Genomic DNA, 23,681 nt, shown 5'->3' with positions numbered 1-23,681 from the left:
GATGATGTCATCGCTGGTTACATCCGCTGGTACTTCATAGAGGGGGACCCTGTGAAGCAGCACAGCATAGAACAAATGTTGAGAAACATTGCAAATAAAGAGTGCAAATAAAGCCCTGTGCTTGGGGTGGGTACTCAAAGTGAAGAGTGTGCCTATGGCAAGAGGGTTAGGAGAGGGGTAAAGCTGTACAGTATTTTAATGGTGAAGAATGCTGGCCAGGAGTTAGGGGGAAATCAGAACTGAATGGATGGAACTGTGGAACTCCTTGCCACAGGATGTGGTGATGGCTACACTTGCTCCGTGGAAAGGGAATGCATATGCTCAAAGGTGTTTTTAGTACTACGTGTGCACCCGAATAATCATGAGTTGTAAATTACTGGATTGCGTGTGTGTTTGAGAGTCAGTTTGGTGCATGTGTTTATTTGGGAGAGCGTTGGGAGTGTGTATGTGTGTCGTGGTTGAGGGTGGGGGAGTAGATTGGCAACTGGCTAGAAGTCAAGTTCATAATGTGTATTTATGAGGTCCAGCTAAAAAGTCCCAAGGAAGTCAGGAAGCTGACTTCCCAAGGAAGTCAGGAGAGTCAGTTTGGTGCATGTGTTTATTTGGGAGAGCGTTGGGAGTGTGTATGTGTGTCGTGGTTGAGGGTGGGGGAGTAGATTGGCAACTGGCTAGAAGTCAAGTTCATAATGTGTATTTATGAGGTCCAGCTAAAAAGTCCCAAGGAAGTCAGGAAGCTTTTGAGATCGCAAGACTCTTCACCAGGCTGGATGTTCACAAAAGCATATTTCCCCCAGGCCATTTTTATACTCCTCTGAAGCTGTAGCATTTGATGTTCTTCTGAGTGATGCCATCTTGCACCCTTCTAATTATGTAGTGTGTAGTATGTTAGGCTCAGGCAAATTCGTCTGTTGCATTGTTGCAAGACTGTTGGGTTGCATGCTGAGCATTCAAGCGGACCTAAGACCTGACTGAAATCTGTTATTACCCTTCTTGCCTTGACAGGTTGTGGGCAAGGCCTGTCTTCCTTTAGCAAGGGGCAGAAGACACTGCTCTTTTAGGGTGATGATGGCTGTGGCCTGGCCTGGGAGTAGCCACATTCTCTTTCCAGCCCCTCTTGACTCTGGAAAGGTTCCTCAGGTATATCCTCCATCGAGGGAAGACTCAGTGGGAACCCAGGCTGAGACTAAAGCACCCCACTCAGCACCACTTCCAGCCAGCATGGAATCCCATCAGCAGAGATTCCACTCACAGAATGTCCCATCTGGAGAAACTCCCCTGGAGACTCTGTCCCACCTGAGGGATGCTGCTCGTCAATGGCTGCGTCCCGAAGAGCGCACCAAGGAGCAGATTGTGGACATGGTCATCCTGGAGCAATTCCTGGCTGTTCTTCCAGCAGACTTGCAGATCTGGCTGAGAGCCAGGGAGCCAAGCAGCAGCATTGAGGCCGCTTGCTTGGCTGAAACCTTCCTGGGGCAGCAGGAACCCGTTGATGTCGCCAAGGTGAGGAATGGAGAGTGCTGAAGGACGTGCACATATTTGAACTGAGCCTGGCTAATTGTGGCTGTTCAGAATGTATAGAGGACAATTGCAATTCCCACTCTCGGGCTGCCTTTGTTTGACAACTCTAGCCAGTGAAGAATGCTGCACCGGAATGCTGCCTGGAATCTGGATTTCTTGGATAACTTATTGTTTGGCTCCTCATTTATTTCTGAGCCTAATTCAAAGTGCCGATTATCACCTATAAAGCTCCCAGTGCTTGGAACCCTAGAGTAAAAGGACACCTCCTCTTGCATGATCTTACCCACCTGCTGGGATCTTTAGGCCTTGTCTTGTGTCCCACCAGTGTTAGAAGCATGGTTGGTGGAAACATGAGACAGTATTTTCTTGGTTGCAGCATGCAGACGTACAGTGGAATTCTCTTCCACTGGAAGCATGTCTTGCTCTTTTCTTACTGACCTTGTGTCACTTGATGAAGACGATCTTGTCTTGATGTACCTTTTCTGTGGTGCTTAATTGTTCCTCTAGGCTTCATTTTTTTTTTTTTAATGAAGCTGTTAAGTTTCTGCTTTTGTCCCTCCACTAGACAGTCTGGCTTGGAATTTGGCATTGAGTAAGGGTGGTGAGGAGTGGCAATAGTCCACCTGGAAAATAGAACTTCTATAAACTCTGTAGCTTTACTGCATCTTTGGTAGATCCTAACTTAGTTTCTGTAAGCTTGCCTCTCCAGCCATGAGCTTTAGAGAAACAAAATTCTTATTTTCGACAGTGCTAGTCAGCTCCATCCTTTGGGCAGAGTGTCTTCAGAAAATAAATGACCCTGTAGGAGTCCTCTGATTTTTGGAGACATGTGGTGTGTTTTGTTTTTCCAGCTGCCTGTGACCTTTGAGGACCTGGCTGTGTCTTTCACTGAACAGGAGTGGGCTCTGCTGGACCCTGCTCAAAAGAGCCTCTACTGGGAGGTCATGGAGGAGAATTATGACGCTGTGTCATCAGTAGGTAATGACTGATTCCTTTCCTTTCTTGTTGGGTGTTGCAAACAACTGAACCTATCCCTACTGCAAAGAGAACTTACCCCTACTGTCATTTAAGAAATTCTTCCCCTGTTCCAAGTGCAGTATAGACTTGGGACTGGTTCTTGCATGTTTTTTAGCATAGTTGAAACCTGGATTATTGAGCATGTGGAGAGCACTGACTTCTGTGCCTCCCCCTACCATGTGCCAAGTTCACCTACTTCACCATTCATCCTAATTACGGTACAGTAGATCAGCTGCCTGAGGGCAAGTGTCTTCTGAACCCCAAAGGCTGGAGTCTCTTTTCGTTAAACAATACAAACTCTCATTTGCAGTAACTTTTTTTTTCTTAAAAGTAAACCTTATTCTTGTTACAGGGCTTTGGGCTTCAAATAATGACCTGCCAAAAACAGAGGACTCTGAAATGGTGAAACTGGAGTCCACGCAGGTAAGCTGGAGAGGACAGTGGAGGACAAGGAAGGGGAAGTGGAAGGGATATAGGATGAAAGAGAAAGGGTGAATGCTTGGTGTTTGGTGCTCATGCTTCTGCTTTTTGCCCCTTAGCAGCTGGGATCCATGTATCCAGTTTCAACCTGCCCCTTGAGTCAATCAGGTAAATTAACTCATAATAGGCATTTTTTCCTTATGAATGGAGGTTCATGCAGATCTACTTCCAGCCCCACTGTGTATATGTTGATTGCCCCTAGGCCACCATAGCAGCACTGATTAGGGGCCTTTACAGCTTGAGCTGTCTGCGCCTATGTGACCCTAAACATCTTTCCCCTTTTTGTGAACACAGCCCTTGCACATAGTCATTTGTGGTTTCCCTTTTGCTTCCTCTTCAGGGTTTGTAATTCCTGAAATCAATGTTATTTCTAGATTAAAAAGAGACTGACAAACTGGAATCTGGAACTCCAGCTGAGGGTAATGCAAGTGGGGAGGGGAGGGCAGTTGCAGGGAGACAGTGATGGAAGTGAAAATGGGCTAAACACCTCTCCTCCCTTCTCCTGCCCCTGCCTTCCAACTCTTCATCTCTCAATTGGGAAAAAAATAGAAAAGCAGCCACTGAGGTTTGGAAAGTAGATAGCCGCATGACACGGGCCCCAATTCTATCCAACATTCCAGCACCGATGCAGCCCCAAAGTAAGAGAACAACCATTCCCTTACCTTGAGGAGGCTTCCATGACTGCCCCACCACAAGATATAGCGCATGCCCTGTGGGCACAGCTGCATTGGCGCTGGAAAGTTGGATAGGATTGGGCCCACAGTCTAGATACACCTCTCCACATCTTCTGCACCCTGTGCTAACTGTCCATTGCTAGTGCATGACGCTAGTCCATGATCCATTAGGGACAGTGTTCAGTGGCACAACACATAAGAACATAAGCCCACTGGATCAGGCCATAGGCCCATCTAGTCCAGCTTCCTGTATCTCACAGCGGCCCACCAAATGCCCCAGGTAGCATACCAGATAACAAGAGACCTGCATCCTGGTCCCAGAGGCAGCTGATGGACCACTGTGAAAAACAAGATGCTAGATTAGATGGGCCTTATCCATAAGAACATAAGAACAGCCCCACTGGATCAGGCCATAGGCCCATCTAGTCCAGCTTCCTGTATCTCACAGCAGACCCACCAAATGCCCCAGGGAGCACACCAGATAACAAGAGACCTGCAAGGCTTCCTGGGAATTGTAGTTAAGAACATAAGAACAGCCCCCCTGGATCAGGCCATAGGCCCATCTAGTCCAGCTTCCTGTATCTCAGCGGCCCACCAAATGCCCCAGGGAGCACACCAGATAACAAGAGACCTGCATCCTGGTGCCCTCCCTTGCATCTGGCATCACATGGTATACATGCAGCAAGTACCAGGCTCAGTCCTCAGCATGTGTGGTTAAAGGGTTCTGGGGGGGGGGGGGAACAGCGAAAGGCCTCTTGCTTTTGGCATTGGAGACCTGCAGTTAGCTGGAGTAATTGGCAGTGGGCCAGATGAACCAATGGCATGAATTGACAGAATGCAACTTCTAGCTCAGTCCTGTAGCAATTATGGTGGGCAGTGAGAGAGTCTGCTCACGTCTGGGCAGCAGACGTTTACCATGTGTAAGGAGGACAAGACTAATGGGAGAATGTTCCTTTCTTCCAGATATCATCAAAGTGGTCATAAAGACGGAACAAGTCTGTGAGGAGGAGGAGGACCTTCCAGATGAAGCGAGCGAGATTCTCTCTGTGAAGATTAAGCAAGAGGAAGATGATGAGAGCTGGTACTGGCAGGCAGCGCAGCACGGAAGCCACTCGTGGGAGGAGGACAAAAAGCCTGTCAATGTAGGAATCGGCTTAGAGGATAAGCCCCAAGCGCAAATAAAAATGGAACAAGAAGAGATTGATCACACCTATGCTCTGCCGGAAGGGAAGCAAAAATATATATCAGAGCTTGGTGAATACCAGACAATGCCCATTGGTGAAAAATCCTCCTACAAGTGGACTGAATGTGAAAGATCTCTCAACCTCAGCCCTGATTTTATGGGCCAACCAGCAGTCCGCACTGAATGGAAACCACCTTCCAAGCCCGTCTCTGGGAAAAATTTAAGTAACAGTTCCCCTGCCCTTGAAACTATTGACTCGCCCGCAAATGAAAAACGCTATACTTGCAACGATTGTGGGAAGGCTTTCATTTGCAAATCCACCCTTCTAGGGCATCGCAAAGTTCACACCGGCGAGAAGCCCCATAGATGCTACGAGTGTGGCAAAAGCTTCCGGGTTCGTTCGAGTCTCATTGCTCACCAGAGAATCCACACAGGAGAGAAGCCATATCAGTGCGCCTTCTGTGACAGTCGCTTCCGAGTAAAATCGACTCTTGCTGTCCACCAGACTATTCACACCGGGGAGAAGCTCTTTCATTGTCCTGACTGTGGGAAAAAGTTTAATCGGCGGATGTACCTCGTCTCTCACTATCGAACCCACACAGGCGAGCAGACTTAACTGTGGTCGAGGGTACATGAGAACAGCCAGTCCAGCGGCAATTGCAAAGATGTTCTGTGGGTGGGATTATCTTTATCCTGGGTCTGCTTTTAATAAATACGTAGGAATACAAGAATGTGTCTGTTGTGTTTTGTAAAAGCCTTTAAGCATACACACCAAGCAGCAGCCTTATCCAACCATTTGATCTCTAGCCCACTATTATCTGCAGAATGATGGTCACTACAGCCAGAGGGGTTCAAGCCATTCTCTTTCCCAGTCTTGCTCCCTGATGTTGGGGGATGCATTGGAACCTTTTGAACAGCAAGGCATATATGCTCAGCTACTGAGCTCTGGCTCCTCTCCAACAGTTGTTTCAGATTTTAACTTGAAGAGCAGCGTTACCCAGTTTGCCATGGAGATGGCAACCTTATTGTGTAATATTTATTGCCTAAGTGGTGAAGGAGTGCCAGGATATTATCCTACTATAACCACAGCCTTTCTCATTGCACATAAGAACAGCCCCACTGGATCAGGCCATAGGCCCATCTAGTCCAGCTTCCTGTATCCCACAGCGGCCCACCAAATATCCCAGGGAGCACACCAGATAACAAGAGACCTCAACCTGGTGCCCTCCCTTGCATCTGGCCTTCTGACATACTCCATTTCTAAAATCAGGAGGTTGCGCATACACATCATGGCTTGTACCCCGTAATGGATTTTTCCTCCAGAAACTTGTCCAATCCCTTTTTAAAGGCGTCCAGGTCAGATGCCGTCACCACATCCTGTGGCAAGGAGTTCCACAGACCAACCACACGCTGTGTAAAGAAATTTTCTCTTGTCTGTTCTAACTCTCCCAACACTCAATTTTAGTGGTTGTCCCCTGGTTCTGGTGTTATGTGAGAGTGTAAAGAGCATCTCCCTATCCACTCTGTCCATCACCTGCATAATTTTGTATGTCTCAATCATGTCCCCCCTCAGGCATCTCTTTTCTAGGCTGAAGAGGCCCAAACGCCGTAGCCTTTCCTCGTAAGGAAGGTGCCCCAGCCCAGTAATCATCTTAGTCGCTCTCTTTTGCACCTTTTGCACCTTTTCCATTTCCACACAGAGCTGGTGTGGCACAGTGGCTAAATGATTGAGATGAAAAGCTGGTTCATATCTCACTTCAGATGTCTGGGATTAAGGGTGAGGGCTTCAGCCAAGAGTGTAATTTTAAGGTCCCGCACATTTATTTTACATTTAACTGTTGCATGATAGGGTCTGCAAACTGCAGGAAGGAAATCATATACAGTTAGTGTTTGTTTATTACATTTTTATCCAATTCAGCGTGTATATTTCTCTTCCTATCCGCCTGCATTTTATCCTCCATAACCCTATGAGGTAGTCCAGGCTGAGAGAAAACCATGTTCAGAGTGGAGATATTAATCTGGATCTTCCAGGAAATCAATTCTAATATCTTGAAATAACATCTCAGCAGCTGGGAGTTGGGTGATACAGGCCTAACTTACAGGGCTGTTGTAAGAATTACTGGGATCATGCATTTGAGGCACTTGTGACCAAGCTAAGCCAAAGTATGTGTCAGTAAAATACTGTACAAACTGTTCCCTATTTATTCTGGTACCACTTCCTGGGTTATCTCCCTTCTGCTTTTTGGACAATGGGCACAGACTTGTCTTCTGTTGTAAAACACCATTTGCATTGATGTGCACTACACTGATGTGCACTACATAAATTAAAAATAATCACCACAGTATCTTGCCTAAAAGATTTTGAATTATTGTCACATATTTTGTGGCCAGTTTCTGAGGATGTCACTTCCACTTCATGCATCTCAAGAAAAGCTCCTACTGAAATGAATTTTAGTCCTTAAGCTCCCACAAGACTTTTGGTTTTCACCTTGTTTAGACTTCAGGGCACACATTACGGCCAAGCTGGGCTTATTTTTCCAAGGCTTATTTTTCAAGTAGTGGAATGGAAATCTGATAAGTGAAGCTTTCCCTTCCACTATCTCCATGCTGGGGAAAACTGCACCAGCTGAATTTCTGCCTGCCAAACTGCTGCTGAAGCCCTACCAGAAAAGTACCTAAGAACACAGGAAGAGCCTGGATCAGGTCAAAGGCCCAACTAGACCAGCTACCTGTATCTCATGTTGGCCCACCAGATGCCTCAGGGAGCACACAAGACAACCAGAGACCTGCATTCTGATGGCCTCCCTTGCATCTGGCATTCTGAGGTAGGCTACTTCTAAAATCAGGAGGTTGCACATATCTATCATGGCTTGTAACCTGTGATGGACTTTTTCCTCCAAAAATCTATCCAATTCCCTTTTAAAGGCATCCAGTCCAGATGCCATCACCACATCCTGTGGCAAGGAGTTCCACAGACTACTGGGTAAAGAAATATTTTCTTTTGTCTGTTCTGACTCTCCCAACACTCTATTTCAGTGGCTGTCTCCTGGTTCTGGAGTTGTGTGAGAGGGAAAAGAACATCCCACTATCCACTCCTTGCACAATTTTGTACCTGTCAATCATGTTCACTCCTCTCAGAGGGGGGGGAGCTCATGCATGTCATGCAGGAGTACTACACCACAAAAGTAAGCAACTATCTTGTATCCTCACCAGTAGCCTGCTTTTAATTGCATTGTGGGCTGCTTGTGATGCCAACTGTCTTCCCTAGGAATCTGGGCAGAGGTTCTTTAACAAGCCAAGGAGCAAAGGGATGCCTGCAGGTATACTGTTTTAAAAATGCAGCCTTGGGGAAGTACAATGTTTTAATATTGTTAAACATTGTTAATACTAAAAATGTTTTAACCCAGTGTTTCTCAACGTTTGTCCTCCACCTTGGCACTTCATATGGTCCGCTTATTTGAAGTACCACCAGAAGATATCATTGCCAGTTACTTCTGGGTTGGGAGACCAGATGGGATGTGACAAACACTAGTAAGAGGCTCAAGGTGTACAGGAGGGGGTTTTTGAGCACAGAAGAGCATGCTTTGGAGGTCTGTCCACTAAGCCAGTGGTTCTCACACATTTAGCACCGGGACCCACCAGGACAGAATGAGAATCTGTTGGGACCCACTGGAAGTGATGTCATTACCAGAAGTGACATCATCAAGCAGGAAAATTTTTCACCATCCTAGGCTGCAATCCTACCCACACTTACCCAGGAGTAAGTTTCCTTTACTATCATTGTTAAAAGAATGCACATAGTAGTTTGTTAAAGTACTGGTCTATAACATTTCCCCAAATGCAGTCACATACCATGGTAGCATCAAGTTTAATATATTAAAAACAAAATATTGAAATGAATGGGGACCCACCTGAAATTGTCTCATGAACCACCCAGTGGGTCCTGACCCACAGTTTGAGAAACACTGCATTAAGCCAAACCTCTGTGTGTTGTGTCATGTTCCTGGTTTCGTAAGAACATAAGCTCATACAGCCCTGCTGCATAGGCCCATCTGGTCCAGCTTCCTGTATCTCACACCAGCCCACCAAATGTGGCAGGGAGCACACCAGACAACAAGAGACCTGCATCCTGGTGCCCTCCCTACTTCCCTCTCGCTGCCAGGCAGCAGGTGTCCAGGGGTAGAACCAGACACCACTTCAAGTACCACTGGTGGTACTCATACTACTGGTTGAGAAGCACTGTTTTAACATGATCGACTCTGGCTGAGTGAATGCCTGCCCAGTCCAAAGGGGAAGGAAGAGGCAGAGTCCAATCCTAAGCATGTCTACTCAGAAGTAAGTCCCATTGCAGTCAATGGGGCTTACTCCCAGGAAAGTGTGGATAGGATTGGGCTGTTCAGCTACGACCACCAGAGGGCTCTGGCTGGTGTTGAGGAAGGGGAGCCCATTCATTCCCTCCCCCTTCCCTAACTCTAGTCCTCCCACCCAGGATATTGGAGGGCTGAGCTTCCTAGGTCACCCGAGCTCTTTGCAGTGGTGGGCGTCCGTAGTGACTGAGGGCAGCAGCAGCAGTGGCTACTCCTCCTGATGACATCTGTGCCCGGAAGAGTGTTTGCTGAGAACGCCGACCGGAGTGAGAACTGCGTCAGCCTCCTGGGGTAGCCGCGGCACTGCAGCCATTAACCCTTGCGCAGCCGGAGGCTCCAGGTAACTGAGACAGCAGCTCTGCTCAAGGGAGGAGAGAGGCTGTTGAATGAATGACTCCATTTTAGTCTTCCTTCCCGGCCGGTGTGCCTGGGGCTTGGAGATGCTGACTTGACCTCACCCAGAGAGGCTTTGGGGGCCGCTGATGGGGAGCTGCATTTGAGGACAAATCCACCAGGATCTGATAAATATGGGAATGGCAAAGGGGAGGCTTAAAAACAAGACAGATCAGTTGTTAATAACACTTTTCTTTCCCCCCCCCCCCACACACACATTTGACTGGGTATTTCATTATGCATGTCATTATTCTGTGGAACTCCTTGCCACAGGATAAAGTGATGGTGTATGCGCTGGATGCCTTTTAAAAGGGAATTGGACAGAGTTCTAGAAGAAAAGTCCATCACAGGTTACAAGACATGATGGGTATGTGCCACACCTGATTTTAGAAGGAGGCTGCCTCAGAATGACAGGTGCAAGGGAGGACACCAGGCTGCAGGCATCTGGTGGGCCACTGTGAGATACAGGAAGCTGAACCAGATGGACCTGATCCAGCAGGGCTCTTCTTATGGCAATTGGCAAATGTATTGCAGTGATTATAAGGCAAGTGAACCCTATTGACTAGCAGTCATTCCTTTTAGCATTTGCTCTTTTTTTGTGAGGGAATGCTGTAAAAAGCTTGTTTTGTTACAGCTTTAGTAAACACAAGTACCCCCATTAAAAATGCCATCATCTGTTGATGTTCAAATGCCACAAAGTTCAAGAAGCTAGAACTTTTAACAACTGTGTAGAAGAGGGAATTTCAGAAGGTGCAGCTTTTCATCTGTGAGAGGACAAGCTGCACCTGCTGACCTTCCCCTACACAGTTAAAGGTTCAGGAGCCCTAAAGTTAAAAGGTTGGCCACCCCTGGGCTAGATGGATGGATAACTTTTCTTTTATAAGTACATTGAGACTGAAACGTGGCATTGCTGTTCAGGATGCACCTCATTTTTCTGCTCCTTTGACAACTGCGTACTCCCTGATTTCTGTCTGTGCTCCTGTACTTTTCCCATGGGCTTCCATTGTGAATACAGATAGAAATTCAATCAGTCTTGCAGTGCCTGTCAACTCAGGAATAACACTCATTGTGTCCATACTCCACCCCAGGAATGGTGAAGGGAGAAGACACCCCTTCCCAGTCCAGGGGAATCAAGAAGGTGTGACAGTGGATTCCCTGCTCTGGACCACCAGGACTCACTGAGCTGGGAGAAAGAAGAGAGCGATCAAAATGATTACTGGGCTGGGGCACTTCCCTTATGAGGAAAGGCTACAGAATTTGGGGCTCTTCAGGCACCTGAGAAGGGACATGATTGAGACATGCAAAATTATGCAGGGGATGGATAAAGTGGATAGAGGAATGTCCTTTTCCTCTCACGCAACACCTGTTCAGGGGACATCCACTAAAATGGAGTGTTGGGAGAGTTAGAACAGACAAAAGAAAATATTTATTTACCCAATGTGTAATTCATCTGTGGAACTCCTTGCCACAGGTTGTGGTGATGGCATCTGGTCTGGATGCCTTTAAAACGGGATTGGACAAATTTGTGGAGGAAAAGTCCATCACAGGTTACAAGCTGTGTTGGGTATGTGCAACCTCCTGATTTTAGAAGTAGCCTACTCAGAATACTGGATGCAAGGGAAGGCACCAAAATGCAGGTCTCTTATGGTCTTGCGTGCTCTCTAAGGTATCTGGTGGGCCATTGTGAGATACAGGAAGCTGAATTAGATGGGCCTTTGGCCTGATCCAGTGGGGCTCTTCTTAATTACTCAAACCACTGGCTTCCTGTACGAAATGCATCACACTTTTCTTTACCTGTCTTTATCTTTCTTTAATAGCAGCTTGTTTGTTTTTGTCCCAGGGGTTATGCTCTACAGAGTAGTGGCTGCTAGTTGCAATGGAACAATATGTGCTGTTGGACCCACGCCAGAGAGCTTTGTATCGGGATGTCATGCAGGAGAGCTATGAGACACTGATGGCACTTGGTAGGGATTTTTGTTTCTTTCTTGGTAGGCACTTGTGTTCTCTTTCTGTGACTGCAAGGCCCATGAAGCCCATGTTGCATTCATCTAGGTCAGGGGTGGCCAACTTTTCAACTTTAGGGCTCCTAGTGCTATAACAATTGTGTAAAAGAGGGAATTTCAGCAGGTGCAGCTTGTCATCTCTGTTAACGCTCCAGGAGCCCTAAAGTTGCAAGTTTGGCCACCCCTGATCTAAGTTCTTTCCTACATCCTTAAACCTTGGGAGGAGGAGGGAGAGGGGGTGAGATCAAGCTTCATGATATCCATTCTCAAGTAAGAGATGCCCCCTGTACTTGCCATCCTAGAGATGAATTCCATTAGATATATAGGACTGTTCATGTGTATCTAAACATGTATACATTAAAAATAATCTCCGCCAAAAGGGCAGGAGGTCTGGTCTAGAGGGTAGAGCCTCCATTTGCCTGAAGATTAACATCCACAAGGTCGCCAGTTCGAGGCCACCGGCACCGTGCGACCATGAAGCAGCTGGCAAGCTGCAGCTGAGCTGTTCCATCTGCTCGGAGCGTGGGAGGATGGAGGCCAGAATGTTAAACCAGATCGGAGTGTATCATCTTGAATGTGGTGGTTCTTGAAAGAGAGAACCTTCTTTCAATTTGTAAAAATCCCTGTGTGGATTTAATAAGCCTGCCTGTGTAAACCGCCTTGAATAAAGTCTTGAATAAAGACCAAGAAAGGCGGTATATAAATACTGTATATTATTATTATTATTATTATTATTATTATTATTATTATTATTATTATTATTATTATTATTATCTGCAAGTTTTTGTTTTTTGGTATTGCTGTCCACTGAGATAACAAGGGATGTTAAATTGGTATTGGTAACATCTTGTATGACATTGGTTGCTGTTTGCCTGTGTGGCTATGCAAGCTTTCAAGTTACACTGACCCCTCCACTAAGCATTTCCAAGCTGTTCTCTGCCTATACTGGGTCAAGCCTTTGATTCACCAGGCTCAGAACTGCCCACACTCTCCAGGGTTTTTCTCTGCCCTGTCTAGTAATATGTCAAGGATTGAACCTGGGATCTTCCACAAGCCAAGCATGGGCTCACCCATTGTCTGTGCTAAAGCTCCTGAAGAGGTTCAAAGTACACCCCCCCCCCAGCCCCAACACTGAGTAAATAGAGAAGACTACTGCACACCTGAGGAAGGGCTTCCAAAGCAGGCAGTGCTGTTTCTTGAGCCCCTGCATCTTCTTTTTTTCTAGAAAGGAGAAACAGGTAATGGGACGTAGCCTGTTGTAAGTAAAGAGTTGTAAATCGTATTTGAGTGTAGGTACATGAACTAATCCGCTCTCACTGTCTCCCCCCACATTTTGAATGGGAAGAATTTCCACTGCCAAAGCCTGATTTGCTGTCCCGGCCAGAACGAGGAGATGAGGCAACAACCACCAACCTGCAGAATCCAGGAATCTTCTCTCCAGGTGAGTCATGAGCTTAACCACAAGGTCTAGAATTCTCTGCTAAAGATTTCCAGAGACTATCACCAGAAATCCCAGCCTGTACCACTGGAATAGGTTTTTGTGTCTTTAACTGCATATATGTTGGCTCCAGTGGCAACACTAACAGAGTGCAGTCCCACTGGGTGACGCACACAGCGGAGATGACACCACTAAAGCCAAAAAATTTTAAATCTTGGTATTTCCAAATAATACCATCATGTTATATATTATTCGATGTGTATTTTCATGTAGAATGCAATGAAACCATGTTGAAATATCTTTATTCTACCAAAAGTTATAGCCAGAAAAGCAGCAGGGGTGCATCACCACGCCCACCTCTGGGGGCAATTCCTTGCCACTGGATGGGAGGAGGTCCACCGGGAGGTGGGGGGGTGACACACAGGCCTCTCGTACTGGGTGACAAAAACCTAGTAACGCCACTGGTTGGCTGCATGTTTGGTTCTAGTTGCACAGTCCTGGCATGATACTCTTATTTTGCTCTTTCATGATTTATCTATCTAGCTATCTTATATAATATAATCCCTCCACCCCAAGAATTTAGGGTGAATGCCCCAGGCCTCACACTGTATTCTGATGTACACAATAGATCTTAATTTCGGCTTTTTAAAAATCCTACATTGTGCAAACATCATGCAAATTAATTTTCTTTCTTTCTTTCTTTCTTTCTTTCTTTCTTTCTTTCTTTCTTTCTTTCTTTCTTTCTTTCTTTCTTTCTTTCTTTCTTTCTTTCTTTCTTTGCTGTAAAAGGTATGAGGCATACTGTGTTTACTTAAATTTAAGCTTTGCTTTCATTGTAGTTCTCATAAACAGTAGACGGGATAGTCAGCCTATGTCAGGCTATTCCACTAGGCCAATGGTTCCCAAACTGTGGGTCAGGACCCGCCAGAGGGTTGTAATCTGATTCCTGGTGGGTCATGAAACTTACGAGCTGATAACTGACAAGGAAAATGTCTTGAGCCCTATGGAAAGCAAATCAGAGCAGGTGATGTGCACTTATTCATATGTGCAGGACCCTGCCCTAGCTTTTTGCAAAGGCCAGGCAAAAGGGAATGCAAGGCCACCTTAATGGTCCCAGTCCAATGAATGTGGAGTTCAACAAACACACCAGAAGGTTATGTTCCCTCCCACCATAGTAAAAAGGATAAAATCAGAGGCTTGCTGATAAAGTGAATTTTTTTTTTTAGTCTCTTAAAGCTAGGTGGCTCCCAAAAGAATATCATTCTAAAAAGTGGGTCCCAATACTAAAACCTTTGGGAACCACTGCACTAGGCAATAAGTTCCAACCATAGGAACACTTTCCCGCTGAAGACTACACATGGACAATCTCATGGCTCAATGCTCTTCTGCATGAAAAAAATATTAAAATGAATACAAAAAAAATTAAAATATCCTACACCTAGTAAACCAGATGTCAGGCAAAAGGGGTGTAGTTAGCCTTTTCCCCAACATGCCAGTTTTCAGTGTATAGGAACATGAAGAAATGGCATACGATCACATTAGCTTTCATTTGCAGCATAGGATTATTATGTGTCTGGTTTGCAAACTCACCTGCTGTCCGAAGCATATCTCCTCAGAAGTAAGTCTAGATGACCTCAGCGGGCTTGTGGGAGGGGCAGAAAGGGGGTCGTATGTACCAGGGCCCAGAGTCAATAAGGCAGCGTGAGGTTTGTCACCTGGAGTGCTAGATCCCAATTTAACACTCTGAGGGAAGGTATAGCAGAAAACAGCTTGTTTATTGCTGGTACCAAAGCAAGGCAGCAAGGAGGCCACTTGCCTCAGATCATGCGCAAGTGTAGCCAGGCACAGCTAGCTTTTTATACTCAGTTCAACTCGTAGACGTGGCTAGCAAAGCTAAGGGGACAAGGGTCCAGTAACTTTCCACTTTCATTGCCCAGTCCCCCACCCACTGGCCTATCCCTCCACCCTCTACCATAGTGAGCTGGATGGTACTGGAGAGATAAGAGACCACAGGCGCTTTGACATAGGTTGCCCTTGCTCTTAGGAATTGTTGTTGCAGACTGACTCTTAAGGCCCTGTTATCTCTAGGACAAGACATAAGAACATAAGAACAGCCCCACTGGATCAGGCCATAGGCCCATCTAGTCCAGCTTCCTGTATCTCACAGCGGCCCACCAAATGCCCCAGGGAGCACCCCAGATAACAAGAGACCTCATCCTGGTGCCCTCCCTTGCATCTGGCATTCTGACATAACCCATTTCTAAAATCAGGAGGTTGCGCATACACATCATGGCTTGTAAACCGTAATGGATTTTTCCTCCAGAAACTTGTCCAATCCCCTTTTAAGGGCGTCCAGGCTAGACGCCATCACCACATCCTTTAACCAAGACATCTTTAAGGCCTTTAAGGTCATCTTTAAAAAGCATCTTTAAGGCCAGAGTCAGAACTGATGTTAAAATGGCGTTACTTTGGCCAGAGTTTAGTGAGAGCTCTTGGCTCACGGCATTCAGGGGGGAGAATTTTGCAAACCCAGCCACATGCCACTCTTCTTGTTTCTGTTATTGCAGCATTCGGTGAGAATATGGACAAAGAAGGAAAAGTTCATGTACAGGAAGATCCCAAAGAGGCAGAGCCTCCAGTACAAGCCTCTCAGAAGCTGGAGGGCAATCAAAGCAAGGGCGAAACTGAGAGCTCCCTGCTCGCTGCATCTCCATCACCACTTCCACCGCCACCCCCAAACCCCAACATCTGCCCTGAATGTGGCAAGACCTTCAGCCACAAATCGGCCTTGGTGAAACACCAGAAGATCCACACCGGGGAGAAACCCTATGAATGTGAGGAATGCGGGAAGAGCTTCATTCAGCGGTCGGACCTGACTATTCATCAGAGAACCCACACCGGGGAGCGGCCCTACCAGTGCCCCGACTGCGGGAAGAGCTTCAGTGTCAGCTCAACTCTGCTGACGCACCAGCGGACCCACGCCCCAGGAGGTGAGAAGCCCAACCGCTGCCCTGAGTGCGGGAAGTGCTTCAGCGACCCCGCCGCGCTGGAGCGACATCGCAAGAGCCACGCCGGAGAAAAACCGCACGAGTGTGTCGACTGCGGGAAAAGTTTTGCCTGGAGCTCCCACCTGGAGAGGCACCGGCGGGTCCACACTGGGGAGAAGCCCTACAAATGCCCTGAATGCGGGCGGGCGTTTGCGTGGAGTTCACACCTGGACCGCCACATGCGCACCCATGCTGTCTCAGCTCTGCCGGAGGAGGCGCCGCCCTCCAAGTGTGCAGATTGTGGCAAGCGGGTCAACCACCTCACGCACCCACATCGGTTCAAGCACAAGGCCACCCAGACCCCCCTGGAGTATGAGGGTGTGGAGGTGGTGGAGGAGAAGGAGACGGAGAAGGAGCGACCCCATCAGTGCATGCTGTGCGGGAAGTGCTTCAGCCAGAGCTCCAATCTCCTCAAGCACCGGCGTGTCCACACCGGGGAGAAGCCTTACCAGTGCTCTGAATGTGGGCGGCGGTTTAGCTGGTGCTCTGCCCTCCTCAAGCATCAGCGCACACATAGCAAGGACAGGCCGCACTCCTGCCCGGAATGCGCACGAGGCTTCAGGGACCCTGCCGCCCTGGCCAAGCATCAGCTCAGCCATGCCGGTGGGAAGCCTCACCAGTGCCCCGACTGTGACAAAAGTTTTGGGTGGAGCTCTCACCTGGAGAGACATCGGCGAATCCACACTGGAGAGAAACCCTACGAGTGTGGGGATTGTGGCCGGGGGTTCACTGTAGGCTCCCACTTGGAGAGGCACCGGCAGATTCACACGGGGGCTCGTCCCCATGGCTGTGGGGAATGTGGTAAAAGCTTTGCCTTGGGTGCGACGCTCGCCAACCATCGGCGCCTCCATGACACCGAGACCAAGCCTCATCAGTGCCCCGAGTGTGGGAAAGGCTTTAGCGCTGCGGCTGTGCTGGAACGCCACCGCAGGCTGCACCGCGGCGAAAAACCCTATCAGTGTGAGATTTGTGGCAAGGGGTTTGCCTGGAGCTCGCACTTCGACCGCCACCAGCTCTCGCACACCGGGGAGAAGCCCTTCCCTTGTGCATACTGTGGGAAACGTTTTGGTCGAAGCTCCCATCGCAACCGTCATCAACGGGCGCATGCTGTTGCAAGGGACCAAGACCAAGTACCGAATGACCAAGTTGAAGCCCTACTAACAACAGCTCCGCCCAGCTGGTGGGAGGGGGAAGGTGAAAGAAGGTCTCCCTTGGGACAGCAGGAAGCCTGGCTAACCCCCTTGGATCAAGCAGGCCCTTTCCAGTGGACAGCCAAGTCTCCTAGTGATGCATGGAGAACCATGGGAGAAAATGGCCTTGGGCAGGGGGCAGAGAGTTTGCCAGACCCTGCAGAAAGCTGGACCCAGCCACCACCTGGACTTTCCCCTCCTAATCTCCCTTGATGGATGTTTGTGTAAATCTCATTTTCTTTTTAAGCTGACCCTTCCACCTTTTGGAAATCCTAATTGCCCTTCCCTTGCCTCAAGGCGAGTAGCCAATAAGCCTATCCTGGGGCAGGAATGAAGGAGGAGTACTACCTCTTCCACCAGCAACCTCCTGGTTCTTATCCAGGTGCTGCTCTTGCAACTACTGAGAATGTTGGAGATGTTCCCACCATGCCCTGGGGCCGCGAAAAAAGAGTGACCCCCATTACCTCTGAGAAGGGAAGCCAGGCAGGAAGACCACTGAGATCCAATGTGGAGTTTGTTATTAGGAGCACAGAGGGTTGAGAAGCAGGAGTGGTGTGTAGTGAGGAAGGAAGGTGGTTACTAAGGATGCTTGTGGAATAAAAACCAGAATGGGGGAAGTTCCTTCCAGTTCACGCCGAGGACAAGGATGTTGCGTGTTGCAAATGTAAGATGGATGTCAGAAGGCACTCACTAAATAGCAAGCCTGTTACAATATCACACTGTAAAGTGCTGTCCCTCTTTTTAAATTCTCAAATAATGTTCATTCCTCACCAGAAGAAGATTGGCTGCTATTATTATCACTTTACAGGCTGAGGCAAGGGTGACCAGGAAGTTAGTGGCCGCATGAAGCTTTGGAGCCCAACTCCTGCGTCCCATTTCTTGGACCACACAGATGAGCAAATCACTCCACAAATAGAGAGAAATCTTTTTAAAAGAGCATAACTGGATGAAATGACTGACAGTCTGATGAATGGGCGTGGCTTCATCAACCATGACTTGATCACTTGCATGGGGAGCTAGGCCTGCCTGAAGTTCTGCCTGGAAGAACCTCTTTGCCAAGCCTTTCCTAACATAGGTGTGGATGTAGAGTGGTGGCAGTTTGTTGTTTTTTTTTAACACCAGATACAAAATGACTCATGCAAATGGATACACACCAAACATATTTTGTGTGAATGGGAATAACCCAGGCTTTGTGTGAGTGTGTTCTGCATGTCTGTAAGAGTGGATCTGACCTGAAATGTGGCACTTTGAGAAATGCTGTTTTTTTAAGAGCAAGGTTCTATGTCTCTTGGTTGCCTAAAAATCTGTGTGAACAGAGAGTAGGCTCAGGACTGTGATGGGGAAGAAGCAGGGCATTATTCCACTGGACTGTTCTTTATCGCTAGGACTGTCTGTATTCTGTGGAAGTGCATAATTTTGGTTTGGAGCCAGAATTCTGCATCCAGAATAACTCTGCTTTTTAAAAAAATTGCTCTAGCTCTTAGGATATGGTGATAGGTGGGCAATACCTGGTGTGATCCATAAAGGCAGGCTGAATGCAACGTTTTCAGTGGTCAGCAGGTAACTCTTTAGGACATGGATGACATCAGAGGTTAGCCAGGTGGTCACTGGCCAAGGGCCGACTTGCCAGGGCTGACACCTCAGTACTGTTGGTTGACAACCTTCAGTCTCGAAAGACTATGGTATAAGCCTACAGCACCTGGTATTCCCAGGCGGTCTCCCATCCAAGTACTAACCAGGCCTGACCCTGCTTAGCTTCCAAGATCAGATGAGATTAGGCATGTGCAGGGTAACAGTTGCTGTCAACCTCAGTACTAATGACAGTGGTAGTGCCCAAGTCACTACCAAGGAGTGCCATGGGAGAGGGGAGACTGAGTGCAGGGCTTTGTCCCAAGACTCCCAGCAACCTGGTGCTTGCACTGTTTAAGGGCCCTATAAAGCTTCTTGCCCTTTGGCTTGGCTAGCAGAAGCACAAGAAGCAGGTCTATGCAAATTTGCTTACTTTACATTAGGGCTGTCACACAGTTAATCTTAAAACACAATGCAATCCTATGCATGTCTTCTCAGAAGTCAATCTCATTTAATTCAATGGGACTCCTTCCCAGTTAAGTGCGTACAGGATTGCAGCCTTAATCATAAGAGTTTGTCAATTAAATTTGCATGTGAGGAAAAAATAGCATTAAAAAAATACTTTCTTTGTTACATAATATATATGTGTGCCAGATCATGCATCCCTTAGAAGAGGCATTCCCCCTTCACCCACACACAAGGGAGAATGCTTCTTCTAAAATGGCATCTGTGGGTTTTACAAGTTTTTGTGTTCAGAATGACTTTTTTTTTAAACTTGCTGACCAGTTAATTGGGAGCACCTTGTCAGTCTCAAAAAACATTTTAACTGATAAATCTGATTAAAATGTTAAAACGTTGGTTTATAGTGGTACTTCTAAAGCACTTTCCCACCAGAATGGCCTTCAGAGCAGAAAAATTTGAACTCAAATATATCAAAAGCACTAATGTTGCATCTCTAAATATGCATATTTTGTAGATTCCAGACTTTTGCCCTTTCTGGCATAAAATTTGGGTAATCTTGGTACTTTGTTTTTGCTAACGTCACCTTTTTGTAAACTTTTTAAGCACAGGATATACAAGGCCTTTGTTTCCATTTCCCAATCTCATCTTAGCTCACCCACCATGCTGTCTGTGCTTTCTTCCTCTAGCCTCCTTTATCTTCGTCAAGATATGTTGAAAACCTGAACCTTGGAAGCATAATAAATGTGTTTGCATTTATCAGTGTGCTTGACTTACAGAATTTATTTTGCCTGCAGAATTATGAAGAGTTTGTTTTCCTTTTTCGGGATCCAACAAGCACAGGTCTGCTCCAACTCGTTCTGTGTTCCCATGTGGATCTGCAGTCCTCTTGCCATTTGTCTGGGAGCAACAAGTGATGGGTATCACCCATTCACACAAACCGTTTCTGTTCATAAACATGCAGGAACGCTCAATGCTTGGTTTCATGTTGTGTTAGAAAATATGAAGTAATGAATCATTGGAGTGTAGCAAACTGGAAAGCTACCATTTACAGCCACATCATTAACTGATTTGTGTATTTATCCATTTACAAAGGGCCAGCCTGACCAGGACAAGGGCCTGTGTATGTATTGCTTTGCATGGGTCAAATTTCTGAAGCAGATAAAAGAGATATCTTGTTTCCATTGTCATCTCACCCACACTATCTAGCCATTCGTGGACAAATGGGGATGAAGGAGATAACACTGTGGCCTCTCATATCACAGAGGGAGGCTGGACAGCTTTTTAGAGGACAATAGACTAATCCTTGGTGCACCAACTTCCAAGTACAGTTTCATGAAATTCAGTGGGATTTACTTCTAAGTGAACATGCATCAAGTCCAGCTATAAATGTCTGCATGTCCATAACCCTGTTTTGAAATGCTAGGAAAAGAGATATTGTTCACAAGTCCTGTAGGAAGCTTTTGTGGCTAGGAGGGAAAACACACTCTTATTCAAAGAGCATTGCTAATCATATTTCTTCCAGTGTTCCTTCTCCACCGTCCTAGGTCAGCAATGAGTCAGTCTCCTCATCCACTCTGGGCAAGGATGGTCTCCCTCCCTTGGCACTAGCTGCAGGCTAAAGTAGGAGAGAATGTCACCCCATCATTGGCCCTAGTGTGCTTACTATTTACAGGAGAAAAACATGTGTGGGCTGTCTTGCAAGGGGTGTGTGTGAAAGGATTAAAGCCCCCACCCCCCTGCCACAATCCAGATCTCACCCCAGTGCTATTTACAGGGGGGGAAAAAACCAACTGCACCAGGACCAATGATATAATTAAAGTGATATCTACTTTAATGGTAGCCCCTTCAGCAATGTTCACTACAAAACAAGCAATAGCTTATTCCTATACAGTTTGGGGAGGGCTTTCACTGGTGATCAAGTTCATGTCCTGGTGCTTTCTTGAACATAAGAGGATGGCAACCCTAGACAATTTTTGCATATGGAAAGAGCTGAAGTTACAATACCTTGTCAATTGCTAATTTTCAAACATAGCAATTGACAAGTTGTTGTACAGTCAGCTCTTTCCCCATGCAAAAATTTTCTAGGGTTGCCATCCTTATTTTCAGTTAGTCCCCACCTCAGGCAGAAAGCTTCCAAGAATGTACAGTGCTACTTTGACAGGATGAAAAAGACAGAAAAGCAAACTGCCTCTTAGGACACAAAGCAGTTTGGTTTTTTTGCTTTATTTTTAAAGTACTAATAAATTACCTCACAAATGTGTGGGATTTTTGAAATCATTCCACGAATAGCAAAATTCTGGCTATGAGTGTGAAGATGGCAATCTTCACACTCATAAAATCACCACATGAAAAAGCTGAACAGGAGAGCAGCCTTTTCCACATAAAATGTTCATTTGAATAGGCCTTGAGTGACTAATTGATCAGCTTTTCCATTCATGAATAGCCCTAGAACCTCATCCTATTCTCTCAAATGCCCTTGCTGATGTCTGCAATATGGCTGTCATTTTAAAAAAAGCTCTAAAGTCCCCAGGCCCATCAGCAAGAGGAGGATAAGGTGGGCAAGTAATCAAACAAAGCATGCTTCACAGAGCCTGTTTGGGGCAATACAGTTGGCTTTCAGCTTTTTCACACCAAACTGCAACAGGGGACCCACCTCAATTTCTATTTTGGAATATATTTTTCTATTTTTCCACTTTCTTTAGGGCAATCCGCTACACAGGACAACATGTTTTCAATAATTGGATGTGAGGGATTTACCCCAGGAGCAGAGCAGCCTGTCCGGCAAGAGTGAAAAACAGCTTTTGAAATATCTTCTTTAAGACACGAGCGATTGGCAGGCAATTCTAGATGGACAGGGCAAAATACTTCCTCACACAAAATATAATTAACTCCAGGAATGCACCAGCTGGGGATGTGAGGTTGGCCAATGCATTAGATAGCTTTAGACAGGGATTAGACAGATCCATGGAACAGAATATCACTGGCTCTTGGTGATGATGGCTTGATGGAAACTCTCCCTCTAGGTGTCTACCTCAGAATCTAAGCTGCCATAGAGAAACAGTCAACTGCTTGCAGGCGTCTCAGAAACACCTGGTTGGCCACTGTGGGGGGGGAGTGCCTGCCTTTGGTTTAGCTTAGCAGGTCTCCTATGGGTATTGACGATAAATGATTTCTGTCCACTTCTTCTGGCTGCCCTGAAGGCCAGCAGTATGGTGAAGTCACAGAACAGCAAACAGAAGAGCCTACCTTTGGCTCTGCCAGTTAAGCCAAGTTGTGTTTTGTTTTTTTTTTGGGGGGGGGGGGGGATGACATCTTACCTCAGTGTAAATATGAGGGGGAAAGCCCCTTTGAGCTTGCACCTTGACATCAGCAGACTGTAGCAGGGCAAAATATTCAAAAAATTAGAGAAAGTAAGTGGTTAGTTTTATAAGGGCCTCCACAGGATTTTCAAAACAGAACAGGTTACTGAATAGAAGATGCCAGTGATCTTTAGGTCCAAAAGACCTAATTGAAGGGACGCACCAGACATGAGTACAGTGCTTTTTCACTGGTTCTTGTACATTCAAAGTGGCCCTGCAAAGCCAGGACAAAAGAACAGTCTAAGTGGAATGAAAGCTACAGTCTGGGTCCACGTTCTTCCATAGAACTCAATGAGACTTCAATCTGAGTAGACATACCAAAACCAATTAAGCTTCTAGCACACACAGATGCTGTGAATTTATTTTTTTTAAAAACACACACAATCCATCCAGAATAGAGTCTTTTCACATGTAGCCCCAAAGACTGAGAGTCAGCCAAGTTTCACCTCAACTCCAGTTCAAAATACATCTACAGTATTTGGTGAATGGGTCTCCTTCAATCAAATCCTAGCTAGTCTCTTTCCCAAGACAGGAGGGGAGCTGGCTTTCTCTTCAGATCTAAAGAGTCTGACCACACCAAAAATACTTTTCAATAGGTAGAGATGTGAAAGGAATGTAGACTCACACTGGGTCTGTGCATCTCCTGCAATCATTCCCAACATTTATATAATAGGAGCCCTGATGGATCTGATCAAAGGTAAATTTCATCCAGCGCCCTCCCCACAGTGGCCAACCAGACAACTGAAGGCAATGGTCCTCTCCTGCTTTTGTTCCCCCAGTAACAAGCACTCAGAGGCAGACTATCCCTACACATGGAGATTCTACTTAGCCATCATGGTTAATAGCTGTTGATTAACCCATCCTCAGTGCACTTGTCTATACTCATGACCATCACACCCTGAAGCAGCAAATTCCATAAACCTACACTGTATGCAAAAACTACTTCATTTTGTTCAATTCTGGGGAAAGTGCTCCAACCCA

The 23,681-nt window shown here is 46.5% G+C and overlaps 1 protein-coding gene and 1 pseudogene across 1 annotated transcript; one reads left to right on the top strand and one right to left on the bottom strand.

Annotated features, from left to right (window-relative positions):
- Nucleotides 1–1,093: 1,093 nt before the first annotated feature.
- Nucleotides 1,094–19,736, top strand: LOC136638994 (zinc finger protein 184-like). The gene is made up of 8 exons (XM_066613019.1): nt 1,094–1,500; nt 2,370–2,496; nt 2,888–2,958; nt 3,075–3,123; nt 4,653–5,485; nt 11,494–11,596; nt 12,981–13,076; nt 15,641–19,736. The coding sequence occupies exons 1-8, from the start codon at nt 1,219–1,221 to the stop codon at nt 17,521–17,523; spliced, it is 3,444 nt and encodes a 1,147-aa protein (XP_066469116.1). The 5' UTR covers nt 1,094–1,218; the 3' UTR covers nt 17,524–19,736.
- On the bottom strand, nt 18,998–19,117 carry LOC136643249 (5S ribosomal RNA; annotated as a pseudogene).
- Nucleotides 19,737–23,681: the final 3,945 nt, after the last annotated feature.

Source organism: Tiliqua scincoides, chromosome 2 (assembly GCF_035046505.1).
Source record: "Tiliqua scincoides isolate rTilSci1 chromosome 2, rTilSci1.hap2, whole genome shotgun sequence".
NCBI classification, from domain to species: domain Eukaryota; kingdom Metazoa; phylum Chordata; class Lepidosauria; order Squamata; family Scincidae; genus Tiliqua; species Tiliqua scincoides.
Note: the sequence above shows the minus strand (reverse complement) of the source record. Positions and strands in the feature narration are given on the sequence as shown.

What these genes read in the sequence shown, in the direction of transcription:
- LOC136638994 (XM_066613019.1), top strand. Translation starts at nt 1,219, where the DNA reads ATGGAATCCCATCAGCAGAGATTCCACTCACAGAATGTCCCATCTGGA. An exon ending in TGACGCTGTGTCATCAGTAG is followed by an intron (nt 2,497 to 2,887) that starts GTAATGACTGAT and finishes TTCTTGTTACAG; the next exon opens with GGCTTTGGGCTTCAAATAAT. An exon ending in TGAAACTGGAGTCCACGCAG is followed by an intron (nt 2,959 to 3,074) that starts GTAAGCTGGAGA and finishes TTTGCCCCTTAG; the next exon opens with CAGCTGGGATCCATGTATCC.